This window comes from Pisolithus orientalis (genome assembly GCF_024613125.1).
Source record: "Pisolithus orientalis strain OTSU chromosome Unknown F5J12scaffold_21, whole genome shotgun sequence".
NCBI classification, from domain to species: domain Eukaryota; kingdom Fungi; phylum Basidiomycota; class Agaricomycetes; order Boletales; family Pisolithaceae; genus Pisolithus; species Pisolithus orientalis.
Genome location: NW_026260802.1, coordinates 91916 through 111848, shown reverse-complemented (window position 1 = coordinate 111848; position 19933 = coordinate 91916). Strand labels below are relative to the sequence as shown.

The 19933-nt window shown below is 46.7% G+C and overlaps 4 protein-coding genes across 4 annotated transcripts; 1 reads left to right on the top strand and 3 right to left on the bottom strand.

Annotated features, from left to right (window-relative positions):
* Nucleotides 1-5723: 5723 nt before the first annotated feature.
* Nucleotides 5724-6399, bottom strand: F5J12DRAFT_783844 (uncharacterized protein; the record flags this gene model as incomplete). The annotated part of the gene is made up of 3 exons (XM_051742929.1): nucleotides 5724-6066; nucleotides 6112-6212; nucleotides 6262-6399. The coding sequence occupies 3 exons, from the start codon at nucleotides 6397-6399 to the stop codon at nucleotides 5724-5726; spliced, it is 582 nt and encodes a 193-aa protein (XP_051598566.1).
* Nucleotides 6400-7322: 923 nt separating this feature from the next.
* F5J12DRAFT_783843 (uncharacterized protein) lies at nucleotides 7323-8163 on the bottom strand (the record flags this gene model as incomplete). The annotated part of the gene is made up of 4 exons (XM_051742928.1): nucleotides 7323-7364; nucleotides 7394-7618; nucleotides 7668-7903; nucleotides 8112-8163. 4 exons carry the CDS (start codon nucleotides 8161-8163, stop codon nucleotides 7323-7325), a joined length of 555 nt encoding a protein of 184 aa, XP_051598565.1.
* A 4804-nt stretch (nucleotides 8164-12967) lies between these two features.
* Nucleotides 12968-14845, bottom strand: F5J12DRAFT_783842 (uncharacterized protein; the record flags this gene model as incomplete). Its single annotated transcript, XM_051742927.1, has 7 exons — nucleotides 12968-13452; nucleotides 13480-13678; nucleotides 13916-14033; nucleotides 14084-14201; nucleotides 14359-14444; nucleotides 14495-14604; nucleotides 14828-14845. 7 exons carry the CDS (start codon nucleotides 14843-14845, stop codon nucleotides 12968-12970), a joined length of 1134 nt encoding a protein of 377 aa, XP_051598564.1.
* Nucleotides 14846-15401: 556 nt separating this feature from the next.
* F5J12DRAFT_894116 (uncharacterized protein) lies at nucleotides 15402-16581 on the top strand (the record flags this gene model as incomplete). The annotated part of the gene is made up of 6 exons (XM_051747710.1): nucleotides 15402-15569; nucleotides 15629-15690; nucleotides 15742-15867; nucleotides 15926-16212; nucleotides 16260-16478; nucleotides 16523-16581. 6 exons carry the CDS (start codon nucleotides 15402-15404, stop codon nucleotides 16579-16581), a joined length of 921 nt encoding a protein of 306 aa, XP_051598563.1.
* Nucleotides 16582-19933: the final 3352 nt, after the last annotated feature.

Sequence of the window (19933 nt, the reverse complement as noted above, 5' to 3'; positions counted from 1 at the left end):
AGTTTTTTCTCCAGCACCATGCCTGGGGATTCTCCAGGCCCCTATGGATTTCTCCACAATTAATATATGTTTCCCCAAATATGTCAGAGTGACTGGGGTCCATATGGGTCTTTCTCCAGCTGAAATAGGGTCTCCATTGGACTTTCTCCATGCCAATAAGGACCCAAATGAGGGTTTCCCCAGCTGAAATAGGATCTCCATGGGACTTTCTCCATGCAAAAATAGACCAGAGTGAGAGTTTCTCCAGCCAAAATAGGGCCTCAATGGGCCTTTCTCCATGCAAAAAAAGACCCAAATGGTGCTTTCTGTTACAACCTCATCAGGGGTCTTTCCTTTTTTTCCAAACCAAAGTCACATGTGTCACATGCCTCATCACATCATTTGTCCTCACCTCAATTGTCCTCAGAGTACTTGCTTGGCATGCCCTTGGAAGCCCAGTGCTGGAGGTATTTCCAATGCCTACTGATGCTGTGTATGCCATGGTCACACTGACTTGTTTCCCTGCCCATCTTTGATGGACATATTTCATTTTCTCTTCTGACTTGTTTCCATTGTTTAGTTCTTGCTCTGGTGTCAGGCTCCTTGCTGCACATTGATGGCACAGCTGGTATAGCCTTCATTTCCTTGCCTATCCCCATCATATGATACCATATGACTTGTTTCTATTTCATTGTTTACTACCATGGATACTTACTGCCTCTATGGAGTGACTGGTATGGTACTCTAGTCCTGAGGTATTTAAAGTAGAAGGCTATCTCAACCTGAACAGACACATCAACAATATGGAAGCCCTCAAGATCTCATTCACACTTATGTGTATGACCACAGGAGCAGTGGTGTCATTTGTGGAAAATTACCAAAATGAAAATAAGCTACTCGATGGAAGCATCTATTACATGGACACCTTCCAAAGGTTCATGGAATGACTCAAGGCAACATTTGAGTCTGGAGATCACACCACACTCACCATCCTTCAGTTGTCAGACATTAAGCAGGAGAAAAGAAAGCTAGAAGCCTGTATTGCCAAATTCATGGGGCTGGTCAATAAGGCCCAGTTGAAAGAAGAATTGCACAAAGCTGGGATTTTCTTCAGAAAAGGGCTGAACAAGGAATACCATGACTGGATCTTAAACTCTGGACAAGCACCAGTAATGGTGATTGAGTGCATCCAATGCATGGGAGAAGCAAGAACAGCCATTGCCACAAAGCACATCCTAGAAGGGAAGGAGTCTCAGTATGAAAGGAAATTTATTCATTTCCAAGCAAGTTCCTGAGATCCTAACACAATGGACATCAATAAATGTAAACAGAACATGTGCCAATCAGGGTCAGAGATTGTTTGCCATAATTGTCAAGAAAAGGGTCACTACAAGTGTGACTGCAAGAAGAAGCAACTTTCCAATGTTTGTGTAGTGGTTGCTGAAGACAGTACCAAGACCTCCTATGTAGGCAACCTTAGGATCAAAAACCAATGTGACAAGATTGTGCCCTGATGTCTTGGACTCTTCACAGTGACTCAGGTTGTGTCACCTGTTGCTTTCCAATTGGACCTCCCACTGACTTGGAAGGTTCATCCTGTGTTCCATGCCTCCCACATCTTTCTGTTTGTCAAAAACAAGGTACATGGAGCTGTGCCCACAGCACTGTTACCAGAGTTGGTTGATGATGAAATTGAATGGGAGGTCAAGTCAATTATTAATCATAAGACTGATGGTCATCATGGACAGTGCAAATATCTGGTCAAGTGGAAAGGGTTCCCCCATTTGTCAAATACTTGGGAGCCTGAAGAACATATAAAGGACCATGCTTCTGAGGCCCTCAACCAGTACAAACTCACTTGACACCTCAGAAATTAAATGGACTCTCCCTGCTCAGTAAACACAGATAACAACTATGCTGCTCTCCCCTGTGAATCCCTTTATGACCCCACAAATGACTGGCCTGAGTTACTCATGCCCCCCATCACCATCTGTCACAACTCCCCTCCCCTGTCCACCTCCTCCTGCATTCCTGAGTCAGACACCTTGTCCCTCATCTCACAGCTGCAGGTACCCACACCTCCTGTCTCCAGACCTCTATGACCACATCCACACCAGGGCTTCTCAATCTGCCATGTCCCTGCCCCAAAGCCCAGAGGCTCCCCCAGTGGAGTCAGTAAGCTCAGAGGAAAGGGAAAGGATAAAGAGAAGTCTGACCATGATGCTGATCAAAGAGGAACCTTGAGCTGCCCCACTGATGCTCCCAGGTCTACTGACATTTGCACCACCTTCACAGCCTATTCTGACAATGCCCAACATGCCACCCTTGATCTGCTCACAACTGTTGCTGCTGCCAGGGATGATGCACTGCAATTACCAATTGCAGCAGGTGACTACCTGGACATTGTCAGGGCACTTGATGTCTTCCATGAAGGGGACAACATTGATGGGTGCTCACCAGAAAAAGTTAAGTATTTTGGGCTGCTGTCTGAAATCTACAGAGCATCAGACATGATTGGTCACTGCATCAGCAAGATATATACTTGAAAGCTTTCCAGTACAGTGCCACTCTTGGAGGTTATAATGATCAACATGCTGGAATGCAGGTACTCAGACATTTTAGAAGCCATGACTGGTGGTGCCTACCATCACCTTCAAGATCAGCAGGTTGGGTGGTTCCTTACCCCAGCTGCTTTGCAACTTCTTGATCACATTAAACCTAAGGAAGACCTGGTCATTCTGGATACCCCTTCAAAGTCAGAAAAGGAGGTTAACATGACAGTTTTTAAGCAGGTCAGTCTAAGAGTTGGGTTGGGGACTCATAACTCTGCTTGGGAGGTGTCACTACAGGATGCATCTTGGGCTGGTGCCCATAAACATTATTTCAATGCTATCCACACCACCGACCCTCTCCCTGCAGCTCCCTTCATCCCAGTCCCTGAGAGTCAACTTTGCTACTATCTCAGGGGACAGTCTCCCATCCCTGATGGCCACCCCTTGTGCCCTCATGCCTACTTCCAATGTCATTACCTGGGACATTGGTTCTGTCAAAATGGCTGTGGGTCAAAATATATGCTGTCCCTCAAGGAGCCACTGTCCCCATTGCCTCTGTTGCCCATTGCATCCCATACCTGCTCTTGCATCTATACCACTCACCACCCCCTTTCCTCATCCACCAACACTTGCCCCTCATCCTCAAGGGTCTGAGGACCTTAGAGGGGGGGTGATGTTATGACCTCATCAGGGGTCTTTCCTTTTTGCCAAACCAAAGTCATGTGTGTCACATGCCTCATCATGTCATGTGTCCTCACCTCAATTGTCCTTGGAGTACTTGCTCAGCATGCCCTTGGAAACCTGGCACTGGAGGTATTTTCAATACCTACTGATGCTGCATACACTGTGGTCACACTGACTCATTTCCCCACCCATCTTTGATGGACATATTTCATTTTCTCTTCTGACTCATTTCCATTGTTTAGTTCTTGCTCCAGTGTCAAGCTCCTCACTGCACATTGATGGTGCAGCTGGTATAGCCTCCATTTCCTTGCCTATCCCCATCATATGACACCATATGACTTGTTTCTATTTCATTGTTTACTACTGTGGATACTTACTGCCTCTATGGCACAACTGGTATGGTACTCTAGTCCTGAGGTATTTATACTGCCATACCATACCCAATCAAACTTGCCAGCAGACAAGACCCCTGTCAGATATCATCAATAACACTGAGCCATAGGGGTTATGACAGGTTCAGCCCATAGACTCCCCCTCATGCCATTCATGCCTAGTCCATTTGACAAAGTCACTTGGCTTGGGCATAACACTTTCTCCAGCATAAATAGGGCATCCATGGGACTTTCCCCACACCAAAAAGGACCCAGATGGTGCTTTCTCCAGCAGAAATAGGGCCTCCATGGGACTTTCTCCACACCAAATGGTGCTTTCTCCAGCTGAAATAGGGTCTCCATGGGACTTTCCCCATACCAAAAAGGACCCAAATGAGGCTTTCACCAAATGGGTTGGGAGAATCTCCAAGCAGGTATGGGGAATCTCCATGCAAGTGTGGAGATTCTCCAAGTGGGTTGGGAGATTCTCCAAGCAGGTGTGGAGAATCTCCAAGTGAGTTGGGAGAATCTCCAAGCAGGTGTGGGGAATCTCCATGCAAGTGTGGGGATTCTCCAAGTGGGTTGGGAGATTCTCCAAGCAGGTGTGGGGAAGCTCCAAGCAAGTGGGGAGAATCTCCAAGTGAGTTGGGAGAATCTCCAAGCAGGTGTGGAGAATCTCCAAGTGAGTTGGGAGAATCTCCAAGCAGGTGTGGAGAATCTCCAAGTGAGTTGGGGGAATCTCCAAGTGGGTTGGGAGAATCTCCATCTAACTGTGGAGAAGTGACATTTAGTGTAAACAATTGTGTTTTTCCAAGTATTTTGTGTTTTTCTCACGCAAAATTCCACTTTCTGATAAGATAAGCATATGGTCATGATTGTACAATCAGGGGCTACAACATTTATTATGATGACATCACTCCATTTACACTTCCTGGGGTGGTAATGTAGTACCAGTACTGGCTATAGTAGTTATTAGTGTTGTGTAGTGTAGGCTATGCTACACTTTGGTAGTGCATTTTGTTGACTACCATTGACTACAGAAAGTGTAGCATTGAGTGGTAGTGGGCAAGTCACATGACAAAGGATCACATGATGTAAGGTCATGTGCAGCAATCACATGACAGATTATGTAATGGTCATGTGCCCTAATGTCTGCCAAATGCAATGCTACCCCAGTCATGTGATGAGTGATCATGTGACTGTCACTGCCACAGTCTCATGACCTGAGATCACATGATAGATAGTCATGGGGCAGCATGGTTGACTGGTCACATGATCAGGCACCTCAGCTGACTGGAGAGGTCACATGTAGGTGCAAACCCAGTGTCATATGACATCACATGACTGTACTCACTTCATGTTTGACCCTCTGAACCTGGCATGTGACCAAGCTGCCCCTGAATGCTTGCTGTTCCAGAGTGTGGTTGTGCTACAACATCAATCATGTTACTACTCATTCATTCCTCAATGGAATGTTCTCTATTTTGGTAGGTGAACCAGTCTACATAGTACCTATATCATGTCCAAAGATCAACCAATCAAAATCTCTGGTTGCTGGGATATAACAGGATTGAACACAGCCAGAAAACATCCCACCATGCATCCCTCACTGGGTGCATGCCACATTTAATACCTCAGCTGGATTCTCCATGTCAGCATCTATCTATGTACAAGATTTCAGGGCAGTCCATTGGGAATTGAGTGAACAGGAAGCCAATTACACATCCCATATGTGTGGGAAAACTCCAAAACACACAAATAAAATAGTGGAGATTGCCAAAACATATCAAAAACATTTGATTGCTCACTCCCCAGTGGGATTCTCCCAACCCACTTGGAGAATCTCCACACTTGCATGGAGATTCCCCATACCTGCTTGGAGATTCTCCCAACCCATTTGGTGAAAGCCTCATTTGGGTCCTTTTTGGTATGGGGAAAGTCCCATGGAGACCCTATTTCAGCTGGAGAAAGCACCATTTGGTGTGGAGAAAGTCCCATGGAGGCCCTATTTCTGCTGGAGAAAGCACCATCTGGGTCCTTTTTGGTGTGGGGAAAGTCCCATGGATGCCCTATTTATGCTGGAGAAAGCACCATTTGGGTCTTTTTTGCATGGAGAAAGGCACATTAAGGCCCTATTTCAGCTGGAGAAACTCTCATTCTGGTCTATTTTTGCATGGAGAAAGTCCTGTGGAGGTCCTATTTCAGCTGGAGAAACCCCCATTGGGTCCTTTTTGGCATGGAGAAAGTCCCATGGAGGTCCTATTTCAGCTGGGGAACCCTCATTTGGGTCCTTATTGGCATGGAGAAAGTCCAATGGAGACCCTATTTCAGCTGGAGAAAGACCCATATGGACCCCAGTCACTCTGACATATTTGGGGAAACATATATTAATTGTGGAGAAATCCATAGGGGGCCTGGAGAATCCCCAGGCATGGTGCTGGAGAAAAAACTTTCCCCACCAGTGGTCAGGGATACCCAACCTGTCAAGACCTCATAGGTATATACATCTGTAGAAATATGTAGACCTAATATGTCTCCAAAGGAGGTTGACTGAAGTGACTAGATCCCAACCCAAGTGCACTGTCAATATATTGGAAAGTGGTGGAATGGCTCCAACCATCTGGTCCTTGGTAGGGTTGTGAAGTGAGGACAGTGGGGTTCATCACAACTCTTACCTGCATTGCTTGTGATATGGCACTGGGGAGATACCACAAAGCAATTGTATCCCCTTCACCCAGAATAATGGCAGGAGTATCCAAAAACCCACTCAGACATGGTGGGTGAGTGGAAAGGATGCAGGACTCTTGGTCCATGTTGAAGCCAGTCTCTCAAGGTGATAGGCTTTCTGACAGCTGGATTAATTCAATGCCACATGGAACTGCTGTAAATGTTAATGGGATGTAGTACACTGCTGCTGAAATGGCTCACTGGGATTATGATATGCCTGGGCCAGAGTTGCCAACATTTGATTGATTGCAATGCATGTGTGGACATCAAGTTCAAGGGGATGAGGTAGTGGGGCAGAGGTGCAAGGATGAGTCTCATGGAGAAAGCAGTGGTGCATGTACACCACAAGCTGATCTGAAAGTAGATAGTCAGCAGGCAATGGGCTGGCAGTAGACATTTCTAATGGGATGAGATTGAGGAAACCAATACCACCCAGCAGCAATGAATGGGACAATGGTCAGAGCAGTGCAGAACAATGGTAGCATGGATCATACTGGCAGTGGTGATTGGGAGGCCAGGTGCAATCAGTGAGCTGATCCATTGGCAATCAGCAACAGGTGATCCAGCAACATTGGGCTCGATGCAGCATAGCCAGTGTGGGCAGCTATCATATCACTGGCTAATCTGGCAACAATGGGCTCAATTGGGCATAGTGGCAGTTGGCAGCTATAATATCACTTTCCAATTGGCATCATAGGGAATGGCCCAGCTAGATCACAAATGAGAATGTTGTTGTATTGTGGGTTTAGGAATACACTATGGAAGACTGTTGCCATGTTCACTCATTCTGGATGGAGGTCTTAACAATTCCCAGCACCACCAGCAACATTCAGCTCTTGATTAGTGACTGGCCTATGTTACTGGAGGCAGCAATGGATGGACACCTGTGGGAAAGGGTGGTAGATCTGCCATGCTGTGTTTCCACCCCAGGCCCCTACTAGAGGTGGTCAAAGGATTGGCATTGGGCCATGTATAATAGACTGCTACTGATGGTACTGATCCTGTGCCATTACTGGTCCAAATGAAACCAATGATAGAATGTGCATATGGTCTACAAATGGTGTATGCTCATTCTCACACCTTAGACACCAACTCCACCCATGCAACCTCTAATGCAAGCCTTGATCTGGTTATGGCTTCCAATGATGTCATCCTCTCCTGCAATTGCAAGATTAGCTTGGAAAGATATGAGAGCTCCTGATCAATATCCTTCAAGCCTTCAGTGCACATGGCATGAAGTGCAGCTTGTTCTGCAGTGGGTGATGGGTGGGAATTGATCAGAAGCAGTAGGGAAATGCCACCATTCTGACTCAATGGGTCAGTGGCAAGCCAATGAAGTATTGCCACCACATACAGCTACCCCTGTACAGAATTCTGCTGCTTCAGCAATTACTTTCTGGAGTGGTCTCTTCTCATATCCCAATTCTGCTTGGCCACAGTCCACTTGCCACCAGTCATGGGCCATTGCAGTCACAAGTTTAATGAGGCACTCCTTAATCCTTGTAACCTGGGGATTCAAAGTTTTGATGAACACTATGATGTTGTGGGGACTGTGTTCATGATTGTTCAGATAGGTCAACAGCTGGTTGGCTGTAAGTGGCATGATCATGGTGATGGGATGGCAAGATGCTGCACCCATCAGATGCTCCATTGTACCCTATACTGATTTCAACAATTGCACCACCACAGGGACAATGGCTTACCACTTCTGCCAGCAAATATTGATATTAAGTAGGCTGCCAGTATTCAGACCAATCTGGCTTTTGCATCACTGCTACAAGGCAACAAAATCACATACCCATGTATTGCATGGTCATGGAGAACTCAGTCATGGTAAAATTTGATGACATGATGTACCAGAATGAGGCATGGGTGTGGACATGGTATATAAGCAGTAGCCAACTTTCCCACAGTGTTGGGTCAAGGCATGCTGCTGATGTTGTGGCTATGAATGCCCACCTGGTAGGTGACTTGGGTCAAGGATTGTGTGGATCAATAATATTGGCATCTGTGTAGCATGATCCACCAGTTCTTATACAGTAGTGGCATTCAAAATAAATCTGAGTCAAACAAATTTGGCCCAGGAATCAGTGTGAGCATGGCAAGTGGGTCCAGTGCATGTGGTTTAATTCAAGCTCCGCTTGAAAATGCCTCCCCATCGTCCATGCACAAGATGCTCTGCACGCCTGCAAGCGAGACAGACAACTATGATGGCATTGACTCCCCCTCAGATTCCAGCCAGAAACGCAGGTTCTAATCCTCCTTTCCCTTCTCAAGTTATATCCCCACCCCAAAATACGATCTCTACATCCCAGAGAGGGAAGCCAAAGACCAGGGGATCCAAGTCCCAGGCTACTGGCTCTCGCAAGCAAATGACGACTACCCTGGGAGGTCCTCCGCAGGAATTGAGGGAAACCATTTTCTGGGAATGATATCCCCACCTCACTAGCACACTCCTGAGCTGGCTCTTGCAACATCCTGCCAATCGTGCTGTCCTATTCAGCAGCACTAAGCAGCAAAGTGCACAAGAAGGTTCTGCTTCCCTCGGAAAGCCCCATGGGTGAACGAAGAAAGAAATTCATGCTGTTGTTGCAAAGGTGCTTTTTGCAAATGATCCAGAATATTGCAGTGGGTATGAGATGCAGCCAGAGAAGTTCAATACAAGTGTCTATGCATGCCTTGCAATGTATGTCTTTATCTAATGATGGGAGATGGCATAACTCAATGGTCAACACAGGTTAAAGAAGAGATATCGAGAGCAACTTGATCGTTTCAAGTCCACTGGTGGTGGGATCATTCCTGGTGATGCGAGGTATCCAAACCTGCTGGGTGAGTCTGTTAGATTGTGTTCCCATTCAGTCCCACTGATGATCTGGTTTCAGTTGATGCCATTGCACATTTCCCTTGGTTCAAGGAATGTGATCAAATGTGGAGGGGAATTCCATCAATCGACACCCAACCACAAAACTCTACTCCTGGCCTCGATTGTGCTGGCAATTTTCTTGCGATTATTCAACCCAATTCCCCCTCTGTACCCCCCCCCTCCCTCTGGTACTTCCCAGTCTGTGCCAGATTTGTTTGGAGAGTGTGATGACGATGAGACCATGGTCCAGCAGATGGAACATCCAGGTTTTCCTGGTGTCATCACTGATGATGACCGCATGTGTATGGAAGGGGAGGAAGAGGAGGCTGGTGGCAATGAAACAAGAGGGCATGACATCGACGAAGAAGAATGTGACGATGACTGGATGCATGATTCTTCCCTCCCGACAGCAGGCCCAAGCCAATCAAATACTTTTTCGCCAGTGGTCCCATCTTTTGCTAAGGCAAGTTACTGATATCTCCTAAGTGGTCGCACTGTACAAAAACTAACATGAACAATCTAGTCTTTCAGTGGCCCAAGTGACTTTCATAATCGGCAACCTAATCCTCCTGCTATGAAGCACAAGACACCATCCTGGGAAAATTGCAGTACGTTCCACTCTTCCCCATACCCCAAGTGTGTCCCATCATCAACTTCAACAGTCACATCAACGTCGTCACCACTGTCTATTGTCACTAAGAGTCATGGCCACGGTCCTGGTTCTGTGGCATTGGGGGGAAGCTCAGGAAATGCAAGATCTGTCTCCAAGCTCGAGGTCATGCTAGCAGAGAAGTTGCAAGGACTTTCAGGAGATACTTCTGACTGAGAATACCAGATCGCTCTTCTCAAGAATGAACGTCACATTGCAAAGTATAACATGCACATGCGTATGAAGGAGATTGAGCACGATGAGCGCAAGCGTCAGTGCGAACGTAGTGAAGCTGACAAGATCCACCATCACATACTGGAGATGCGGAACCATGACATCCAGCTCTGCAAGCTGGATGCAGAGGCGTTTTCTAGGGAATCTGAGGTCCTCAAGCTCAAGCTCAAGCTTGCAGAGATCAAGGCTCAGAAGGCCCTCGCTGCTGGTGGCCAAGCATCGTCCTCTGCTACTCCTACATCATCGATAATTACTCCTGCAGATCTTCCTCTGTCCCTTACCTGATGTTGCTTGTAGGACGAACGAGTATGCTTTATCCATTTGTCCAAGTTGTCACTGTCGCCCTTTGTTTTTTACAAAATGCAAAATGTATTCAGATTCGTATCCCTCTCTCCATGATCAACCTCTCCATTAAGTGCACGTGGAATTGTTGTCCTACTGATCCTGGTTCTATGGCCAGCAGCATATTGTTGTCATTCCCTTTGTCAGGCTCCCCTTCCCTCATCGCCCAATCCATCGTCCCTCACCCCAACTCTTCACAGTGCCTTTCTTCAAATTGCACAACCATATTGTGCAGGATAAAGCAACATGTTATCCAGTACACAGCCAGATCCATGTTCCCTGGTTTGTTACCAATTTTGATATGGAGTTCTCTCAGTGACTGAAACCGGCCTTTCAAGGCCGCAAATGCATGCTCTACCCTGACTCAAATCTTCTGAATTGTCAAGGATGTGCCATGGAACACTTGGTAAGTACGTACCTTTGAAACATAATGATTATATGTGTTCTGACGCTTTGTCAAGTTCCCCCCTCATGGCTTTTTAAATGGCACAACACACCACTTCTCCAAGGGATATGCTGTATCAGCCCAAGTCCAGTGTCTGTGTGGCATAACACTGATCAGATCCTTGAAGATCTGTGTTCCCTGAAATGCATATGCATCATGGACACTCCCCAGATTCCCCAGCGCATAATCAACAATGGCCAAGTTGTGCGGCATTATTACAACCTGCATGCCCATAAGTTGTCTGTTTCTGCATGACATCATACTCACCTACCTGACAGTTTAGTGAGAAATTTGATTTGTGGTCGTAGTAGCTGTCAGCGAATGACTTCAGTCATGCATAAAGGTTAACAGTCGTTCCATCCACAGCAAAAACTCCATTTCTCCAAGACCAGCAAGTTCGTGACTCCGCAAATTCTCGTGCACGCCTCAGTTCTGGGGATCGCACATCTGGCACATAAATGAAGTTGTCGTGCTTGTCTAGCAGCACTGCCATTACCCGGTGAGTACAATTGATGACTGTTCCGACACTAACACCTGCCCACTGGGCAGCATCCTCAGGTGAAGATGCATTACTGTAGTGCCCCACGCGGAAAAGGAAAATTGCGAGTTGAACAGCCACAGGTAATTGTTTGTTGTTCGACTTGTTCAAAAATATGTAGTGGTCACTAATTTGGTCTAAAATGTCATCGAATATCACAGGATCGACGCACAATTTTTTCTGGAACAAGAGTGGTCGGTGGATAGCAAAATGATCAGGGAGTGGCAGTTGAGATGCACGCATCATTGGTATGCCTGGTCGCTCGAAGACTTGTGCCATGTGGACCTCATCATAGAGCACCCAAATGGTCTGCAGCGCCACTGTATATGGAGCAGTTATCCTCTTCACAGAATGGAGTGAGCTGAGGGACGAGGACAACAAGGCAGACATGGATGAAATTGGAGATAAGATCATTGGGGACAAGGGTTCGGACAAGACATCTGTCCAGTCGCCATCTGACATGCTAGAATTGGAGTCATTGTCGTCAGCCTCCATGTAAGTCCCCAGCTGCTGCAACTGCATTTCAGCGACTCTGACTGCTGCATCGCCCAGGATCTCTAGGGTCTCTTGATGAGCAGACTTATGGACCATTGTGGCAGAAGGAGGACAGTGTTATCTACTCATATCTAATACCATATCCAAGCTGCCCCCTACAAATATCGCTCGCGAGTGAATGTTCGAACTTAGATGTTGAATATAAAAAGACATGATGTCATGCTGTGTAGCACAGCACTCCAAAAACGCAAAGTGAGCGGAGGTTTAAAAAATCGGAACTTGAAATTTGTCAAAGTCGTGGCTGAAGTTTCTGCTAGGGTTTAGTGCTGAACTCAGCCAACTCAGCTAGGGTTTAGCGCCAAAATCACTCCAACTCAGTTTATTTTGAGCACCACTAGTGCCCCATTTCAGACATGCAATACCAGTGTTATGTCAGGGTGATATTTGGAAGATCTCAACCATTATGTGGGTGGTGATGAGTACTTGTCTCTACATTGAAATGGGGAATTACAGAAGACATGCTAATCTGCCATAGATCTGGCATTGCCTTGCAGCATAACATGCCTGCCAAGCCTTCTCCTCTGCCAATGCTGCAGTCTTTTGGCCAGTCCAATATTTTACCTTGCTTTCAAAAAGTTTCTAGTCCACTCCTGCTCACATTTCAATAACTGGACCTCTTCCTGCCACCTATCATGCAGGGCTCTCATCCTGAGCCAATTCACCCTATAAACTAGAGAAAATGATTAGTACATCTCAGATGCTGCTGCAATGTGGCTGCTCCTCTCACATTCTGACATCCAATCATCAGCAGCAGTGTCTCTTGGTGCATCCAAGGTCCAGATCCAAGGGAGCATTTCATCTCTGTGACCTCTGGCATTTGGGTCAGATACTGCTGTGCTGATGGCAAGGTTGGAATCATTCAACTCTTTGTATTGCTCAAGGATATTGGGCCCAGCACCTAACCTGCCAATCTGGATGTGGCACTGGTGGTATACAGCAGCATATCATTTCATGGCCACATCAGCATTGGCCACCCTTCCCCAGGCATGTGTGGTCATTCAGTGATTACTTCCATGGTGAATATCTGTTCAAAAGATGACTGCCTTCTCTGTGAGCACAAGCCACAGTTCATGAAGACAATCATTGGCCTGTCCTTGCCTCAGTTGCAGCTCCATTCCTGTCACATATCCCAGGCCAGCTTGGTCAAAATGATCCATGCCAACATTGGATGGCAGTGGTAATTGAATATTTTCCACCTTGCATGGCTGAGATGAATGGAACAGCTCAGCATCATCAAATCTGTCTCCAAACAGTCTTTCAGCAGTGTCTAAAATGCTGTAGATATGTGACTGAAGCTGATCTTGGCAATGTGCAATGGTAAGAATTTGAGCGTCCATTGTGCTGCTGGTGATGTGCCAGGACACCACTGAAAGTTGGATTTGTGCTTCTTCTATCTTCAATGCCTTGGCAATCCAGGTTGCCATACCCTCTGACTGTCCTGGCTGGGGGATGGAAAGCAAATCTATCTCAATGGCCTTTGCAGAGGGAGCTTCATTGCAGCTCAGTACAAATTCTGTGCAGGATAATGTCAAATACCTACCTTCTTGGAGCTGGACCTCATCTATATCCATGGCCTGAGGCCTCAACAATCTGTTTTGTAATGCCACTTCCACCTCTTCTGCCCATGATTGGCTGATTGCCAGTGGCACATTACCATTCAAATCAGCAAACCTCCCCACAGCCATGGAATAAGACTCCTTGGCAACCTTGAGTTTCTGCTTCAATGCCAATGCTATAGCCTGTTAGCAATGCAAAAGTCTCTGCTATAAGGGGAATAGACATATGCATTCTGACCATTTTAAGGGAATTACTATCAAGGTTTCCATGATCTCCCTGTCCACTTGGCCAGCACCAACAATGAAATTTGGCACATAGCATGCAAATCATGCTGTGCAGTGGCCATGAACATGCCACAACCCAATGCCAGGGTAGATCTGCATGCCATCAGGCAATGATATATAGGGGTTAGCTTGTACCTGTTGTGCTAGCCCTTTGCTATACTGGCAGTTAATATCATAGAAATGTATCACCTGCTGGCCATGGACTGTTCCATGCCACACAGCATGGGCAAGTGCATAGTCCATGTCAACCTGCCTGCAATGTGGATGTCAATATTGGCTTAGGATGTTAGAAGGCATTCATACTGTTCACCCTTTTGGAAGTTGACCATGGAATGTGGCACAAAGCAGCCATGCCACACACAGGCATTTCCCCCTATTCCAGTTGATGCAAGCTGTTGCCAGTTGGCATTTGCATGATTAACTATGTGATGATTGCTACAATCAGAGATCTTGTATTGTAATCAGTCCATCAGGTAATACTTTCCTAGACATCACTGACCTCAACCACATTTTTAGTGCCACTCAAATATTCCTTGTATGGCTGAGAGGCTACCATGTAGCCCTTCCCATCCATCAACCATGTGCTTCACTGCCACTGTCCTTTGGATGCATGTGCTCTGCCTTGAAATTTCCATCCATGACCAAGCTTCTTGACAGAGTCCAACTGGATTAAACAGTATATAAATTGCTATCTGCATTGATGTGATCACTCACTGTGAATAATCCACACCTTCTTCAGGAATGTTGATGCCAGGTTGGGGACATGCCAGACAGAATAACACTAATCCTCCCAGGCTAGCATCTTCTGCACCCTTGTGGGATCCCTGCCATTTCAGTAGTTTCAGGAGCTGCCACATCCTAGCAACTCTCAGCAGTTCCCTGTACCTATCCTATCACCCAGCTAAGACTTGCTTTGAGGTGAGTCAACTCAACAAACAGGACCCACTAGAACCAGATGAGGAAAGGCATTTGAGGTGATCTGCTGCAGTTTGCTGTAGAAGTTCATAGCTGAAGTGCCACATTCCACATTGTCCCAATGTCACACACCAAAGGTGTTGTGGACATGGTTACAGTTGACTCTGCCTAACTTGTCGACAAGTTGTGTGCCATGCCATGCAGATGAAGATTAAAGCCCTCATGCATAGAAAGACTGCTGGACATGAGCAGTCATCCTTCACACAAGAATGAGTCATCAGTGCTAAAGAGAAAGGAGGAAGTGAGTCAAGTGCCCATCAAAAGTTTTTAGTGCTTGAGTATGGCATTCCAGTTTTCATTGTATCTCCACCATTTCCAAAGACATCAACACCATTCTCACACTTGCTTAAAGTGCTCAGCCATGCAATTCTGCCTTGCAGGTTTGGAAAGGATCCTCACACCCTATGCATTTCCACAGCACTCCATCCATCAGATGCTCATTTTGCTAAGTCCATCAGATATGGCCACCTCTTCATTGATCATCTAGCTTGTCTCTTTTGCCAGAGACTGTGGCTATGTATATCTGCCAGGTGTTCCCACCAGCCTCTGCCCTGAAGCCCCCTGGTTCATTCCACCATCATCAGCCCTGTCCCATCCCATGAAGCTTGGTCAGCATGTTCTCCTTGTCAGTATGACTTCCAGAAGGATGTTCTTTGGTCACCTCAGGTCTGTCACCCAGTTACAAAGGTCTTATGTGGTTGTTTTGGTCTCCCCACTTGATGAAGCATATGGATCCTTCCTCCCTGCTCCCTGCAATGTCTTTGTTCCAATCTTGTCCATCACTCTCCCTGTCCCAGGATGGCTAGATATTGCTGTTGGTGTGGCAACCACTGCTGCAGATAACTGAAGTCCCTGACTGCTGAGGAGATACAGGAGGCCAAGGATCTGGCCACAGAATGGACTGAGCAGCAGCCACCATGGGATGTTCAATCAGTGTAGGTGCCATTGCCATTTCCAACTGCTGCCTTCTACTTACTGGGACTCAGAACCACAGAAAAGAAAGGCCAACAATGTCCCAAGGAGTTTGCTAAGGAAATGTGGAAGTGGTGTGGGGCAATGGTGGTAGTGATGGTGGCATGGGAAGATGTCAATGGAGAGGTCATAATTGGAGTGTAAGGAATTTGTTCCTGGGTCATCTGAATACTGCCAGATATTGACCAACCTGTCTAGCCATGATTTCAATGATGAATTGAGTCATGGCAAGTTATTTCAGGGCTTGGAGGACTGCAGGGACAAATTTGTCAAGTATGCAAGGACAGCATTTGGGAGTGGTGGCACAGATGATGAATCAGTAGACAATGATGCCACTCCACAGCTGCAGCAGCAAAAGAAACCAGCAAAGGACGAAGTCAACCTGCTGCTCAGCAAGGATGGTACACCAAACATTCCCAACATATTGGACATGCAGGTGCTGAGGTTGAAAGATATCATGCATACATTTGTCACATTGCACTACCGTAGGTGTAACCACAGGAGGACTTCTGTTCATTGACATCCATAGCAGGGAAGGTGTGCAGCAATTCAGAGGCAACTGTGCCATGGAGTGCAATAGCAACCAACATGAACATTTACATTGCACCCAAGTTCCTTCCCCCAGATGTTCCATTCAAAGAACCAACTCAACTAACACAGGGTGAGTTGACAGCAATCTTGGAGTGGTGGCAGGAGTGGAAGATGCAGCATCCTGACAATATATTTGCATTCAAGAGGTGGAGAGATTCCAGTGGGTCCCTACAAATGCTGGTTGGAGATGCTGATGTTAGTCAGGTGCTAAAGACATCCCAGACCCAGCAGGGGGATGGCATGGCAAACAGCTGGCCAATTGACCAGGTTTGGGATGTGATCACAGTGATGAACTGGTAAGCAAGCAGTTGTACTAACTACATTATCAACACAATAATGTAATGGGCATTACAGTGGTCAGCTCAAATACCGAAGATGCCCCTCTGGCCAGTAGCTCCTGACCATCCCTGGTGCCCAATAGCAATAAGAGTACAAGGGCTTTGGCACTAGATGCCAATGTGTCAGTTGAATTTTTGGCAAGACAACACCCAATTGCCAGATTGGCAGCAGATGGCAATAACAGCTGCTGGGAGAGCAGTAAGCTGCCAGCCTTCACTTGATAGTCATTTTATACAACTTAACCCCATGTCTGCTGAAGGCCCCAGCTACAATTTCACCACCACACAACAAATTCCATATGGTGTGCCAGCCAATGGCAGAAATTCTATGGGTGCTGGGGGGTCACAACAAGGTGGGTTTTCAATATCTGCAACCATGTAGAATTGACAGGGGACATGTTTCAGACATTGTGGTGGAGAGCCCAAGTGCCAAGCCCCAAATGGCAGGCAGTGAAAAGTTGCTGTGGCTCCTGTGGTGGAAGTGCTGGACCTTGATTCAGCTGACACCTTCCATGTGGCACAAAATGAGCAGGTGCCAAAGAATAGTCAGAGAGTCCCTACACAGCTGAAGGCAAGACAGGAGTTGCTGATGAGGTTGATGGGCAAGTAGCTCTTACAGCATCCCCAACTATTGCTGACATTTTACCATTATTAATTGTAGGAGGTGCTGCTAACACTGGCATATTTGATGAGCATGGGTCACAACACTCCACAAGGGCAAGAAAGATTCCCAAGTGGCCAGATGATGGTGTTCCCACTCCTAGTTCCTTGAAGAAATGCTGTCAACAATAGTAGCATACTTTACAATTTATGCAACAATTCACAGTAGGAATTACAATAAGTCCTCATCAATCTCCACTTCATCCTCACCATCCCAATCCTTTGTCATCAAATCTTCTATATATTGCTGTGTCCATGCAACCTGCTCTCACCTTGCAAGCAAAAGCCAAAACCTTATGCTTGATTTGACCAAGATATTGCTGTAGTGATTGTATGCAGTGACAATAGGCCCATTGGTAGCAGTATTCAGTGGTGCTGGGTGCTCTGAGGCTGGTGCTGAGAGCAGAATTGCTAGCTGCCTTGCCTTGGTCACTATTCACTTATTAACATATGTGAGAATGATATTGCAAAAACACATACATGTTGTTATCAGTCCTTCCTCATGAATACCTTGTATCCCCAAATTGTCTGCAAGCCACTGAAGTGCCACAAAGCGACCTAACAAATTGAAAATGTGGTCACAATGAAAGGTGGAACACTCATGAGCAGCAGCATCTGTCTCTACTGATGGCCAAGCTCTGTACCCCAATCTGGAGGCCATGAGGTTACTGTCAGCAGTCAGTTCTGCATCAGGTTCCTCATCCATGTTAGGATGATCCTTAGTGGGGGGTTGAGTAGTTGTGTGTGGAGGGGATGCCACAAATGATACTGGCATCAGTGAGTGAGCTGCATGTGCCAGTGAAGGGTCCCATCAGAGCCCATTCAGCTAAGTAGGCCAATTAGTGAGCCCACTGACACCTCCAAAGAACCCTGTGGCAGAACAAGAAGCTGCCTTCCTGCCCCCATTGCTTGCCCAAAGAGTCAGCAGCCCAGGAAGCATGCAAAGCCTGCCACTGAAAGTGATGCTGACAAAGGTGCAGCATCTGTTTCTTGACCTATTTGTGGTTGCTCTGCCCATCTTGCCACTCCTGCTGCCAACTACCCTGTTGTTGCCAAAGAAGACTGATGTGCTAGGTGCAAAGAGAAGAACTTCCCATGCATGGTGAAACCAGGGTCAGCATGCTGGCAATGCAGCTGTATGAAGTATTGGTGCAGCATCTTTGCAGAAGTCAAGGCTGCACACTCCCAGTCAAGGTGCCCCCCTCCCAATCATCCCACTGCCATCCCAGAAGCACCTTCTGAACCTCATCAAATGCCAGCACCATCCCATCCCCAAAGCCGATGCCATCCTTCCAGCCCTATTGTGGGGCCATCCATTGCCAAAGCCAGAGAACCTGCCACAGCCCCCCAGCAGACAAGGAAATGGTGGGCACCCATTCAAATCATGACTCCCACAACCCCCAAGACAACCCCTGCAGTGACCATGAGCTCTCACTGGCAAAGTATCTCTTTTATATGTCCCATTCCAATATTCTTATAAGATCCTAATATAGTTTTTGATGGAGTGGTCATTGTGACCCCATCATGGCAGCAGTCAGGTCAGCAGGCATCGAGTCTTGTGTTGCAAGGGCCAGCAACATCTACCAGCCATCCTGCTACCCCTTCCTGCCTGGCAACACCCAATGCCACCCCTTTCAATCGCATGGAAGAGGAAATGGTTGCATTGTGGCAGCAGCAGCTAGACATGGCCCAGGATCTTCTCAATACCCACTGCAAGTTGGCCAATACACAGCAGATCCTTGCCAATACCCAGACAGAGTTGGAGACACTCTGTGACATTGTCAAGGCCATGTGCCAGTGCCTTCTCCCTGTTGATGTGCATTAATTATATTTCTTACACCAGTAATATCTTACATATGCACAGTCATTTCAGCACATTGTTTTTCCTTTGTGCACCTCAGTCTTCTCCCAATAGAAGCCTGAGGTGAGGTTCCTTTATTATGAGTTACAGCTATCTTACTGAAGCTATTTAGTATCTTCTCTTATAGGTTAGTTGTACCTCAGTCTTCTCCCAATAGAAGCCTGAGTATATTCTCTTATTAGTCTGTCACTACTCAGAAACACCCCTTCAGAACTCCCATTGCAACACACAGGACCTGATCCCTCCAGCCCATCCCACCCTGGCACCATCAGGATGTCACTTAGTACTTGCCTGGCAGTCATTCCTGATAATGGTGCTAGAATGCTTGACCTTCCACCTACCACAATGGTTCAGGAGGTTGCCATTGATCCTGGTATCCTCTGCAATCTCCCAGGTGAGTTGCTTTCTCTGGCTGTTGACAGCCTGCCAGCCACCAGCCTTATTGCAGGACCATCTGTCAATGTCAGGGTGACTGGCCAGATGCTGATATATTTGTCTTTGGGGACAGCTGCCAATGATGCAAATGAGGATGATGCTGATGATGAGGGTGTTGCTACATGGATGGATGTTGATTTACATTTCCTTTTTGTCTATTATACCATACTCCTGTTTGGCTATCCCTGTACCTTTGAATGAGCATTCCTGCCTACCTTTCCTTTAAATAATGCTGGTCAATGTGAATCCAGTCCCCCAGAATGCCTGCACATGGGTATAGTCGAGTGACCTGAACAGATGCAAATCTACCCATATAATCCT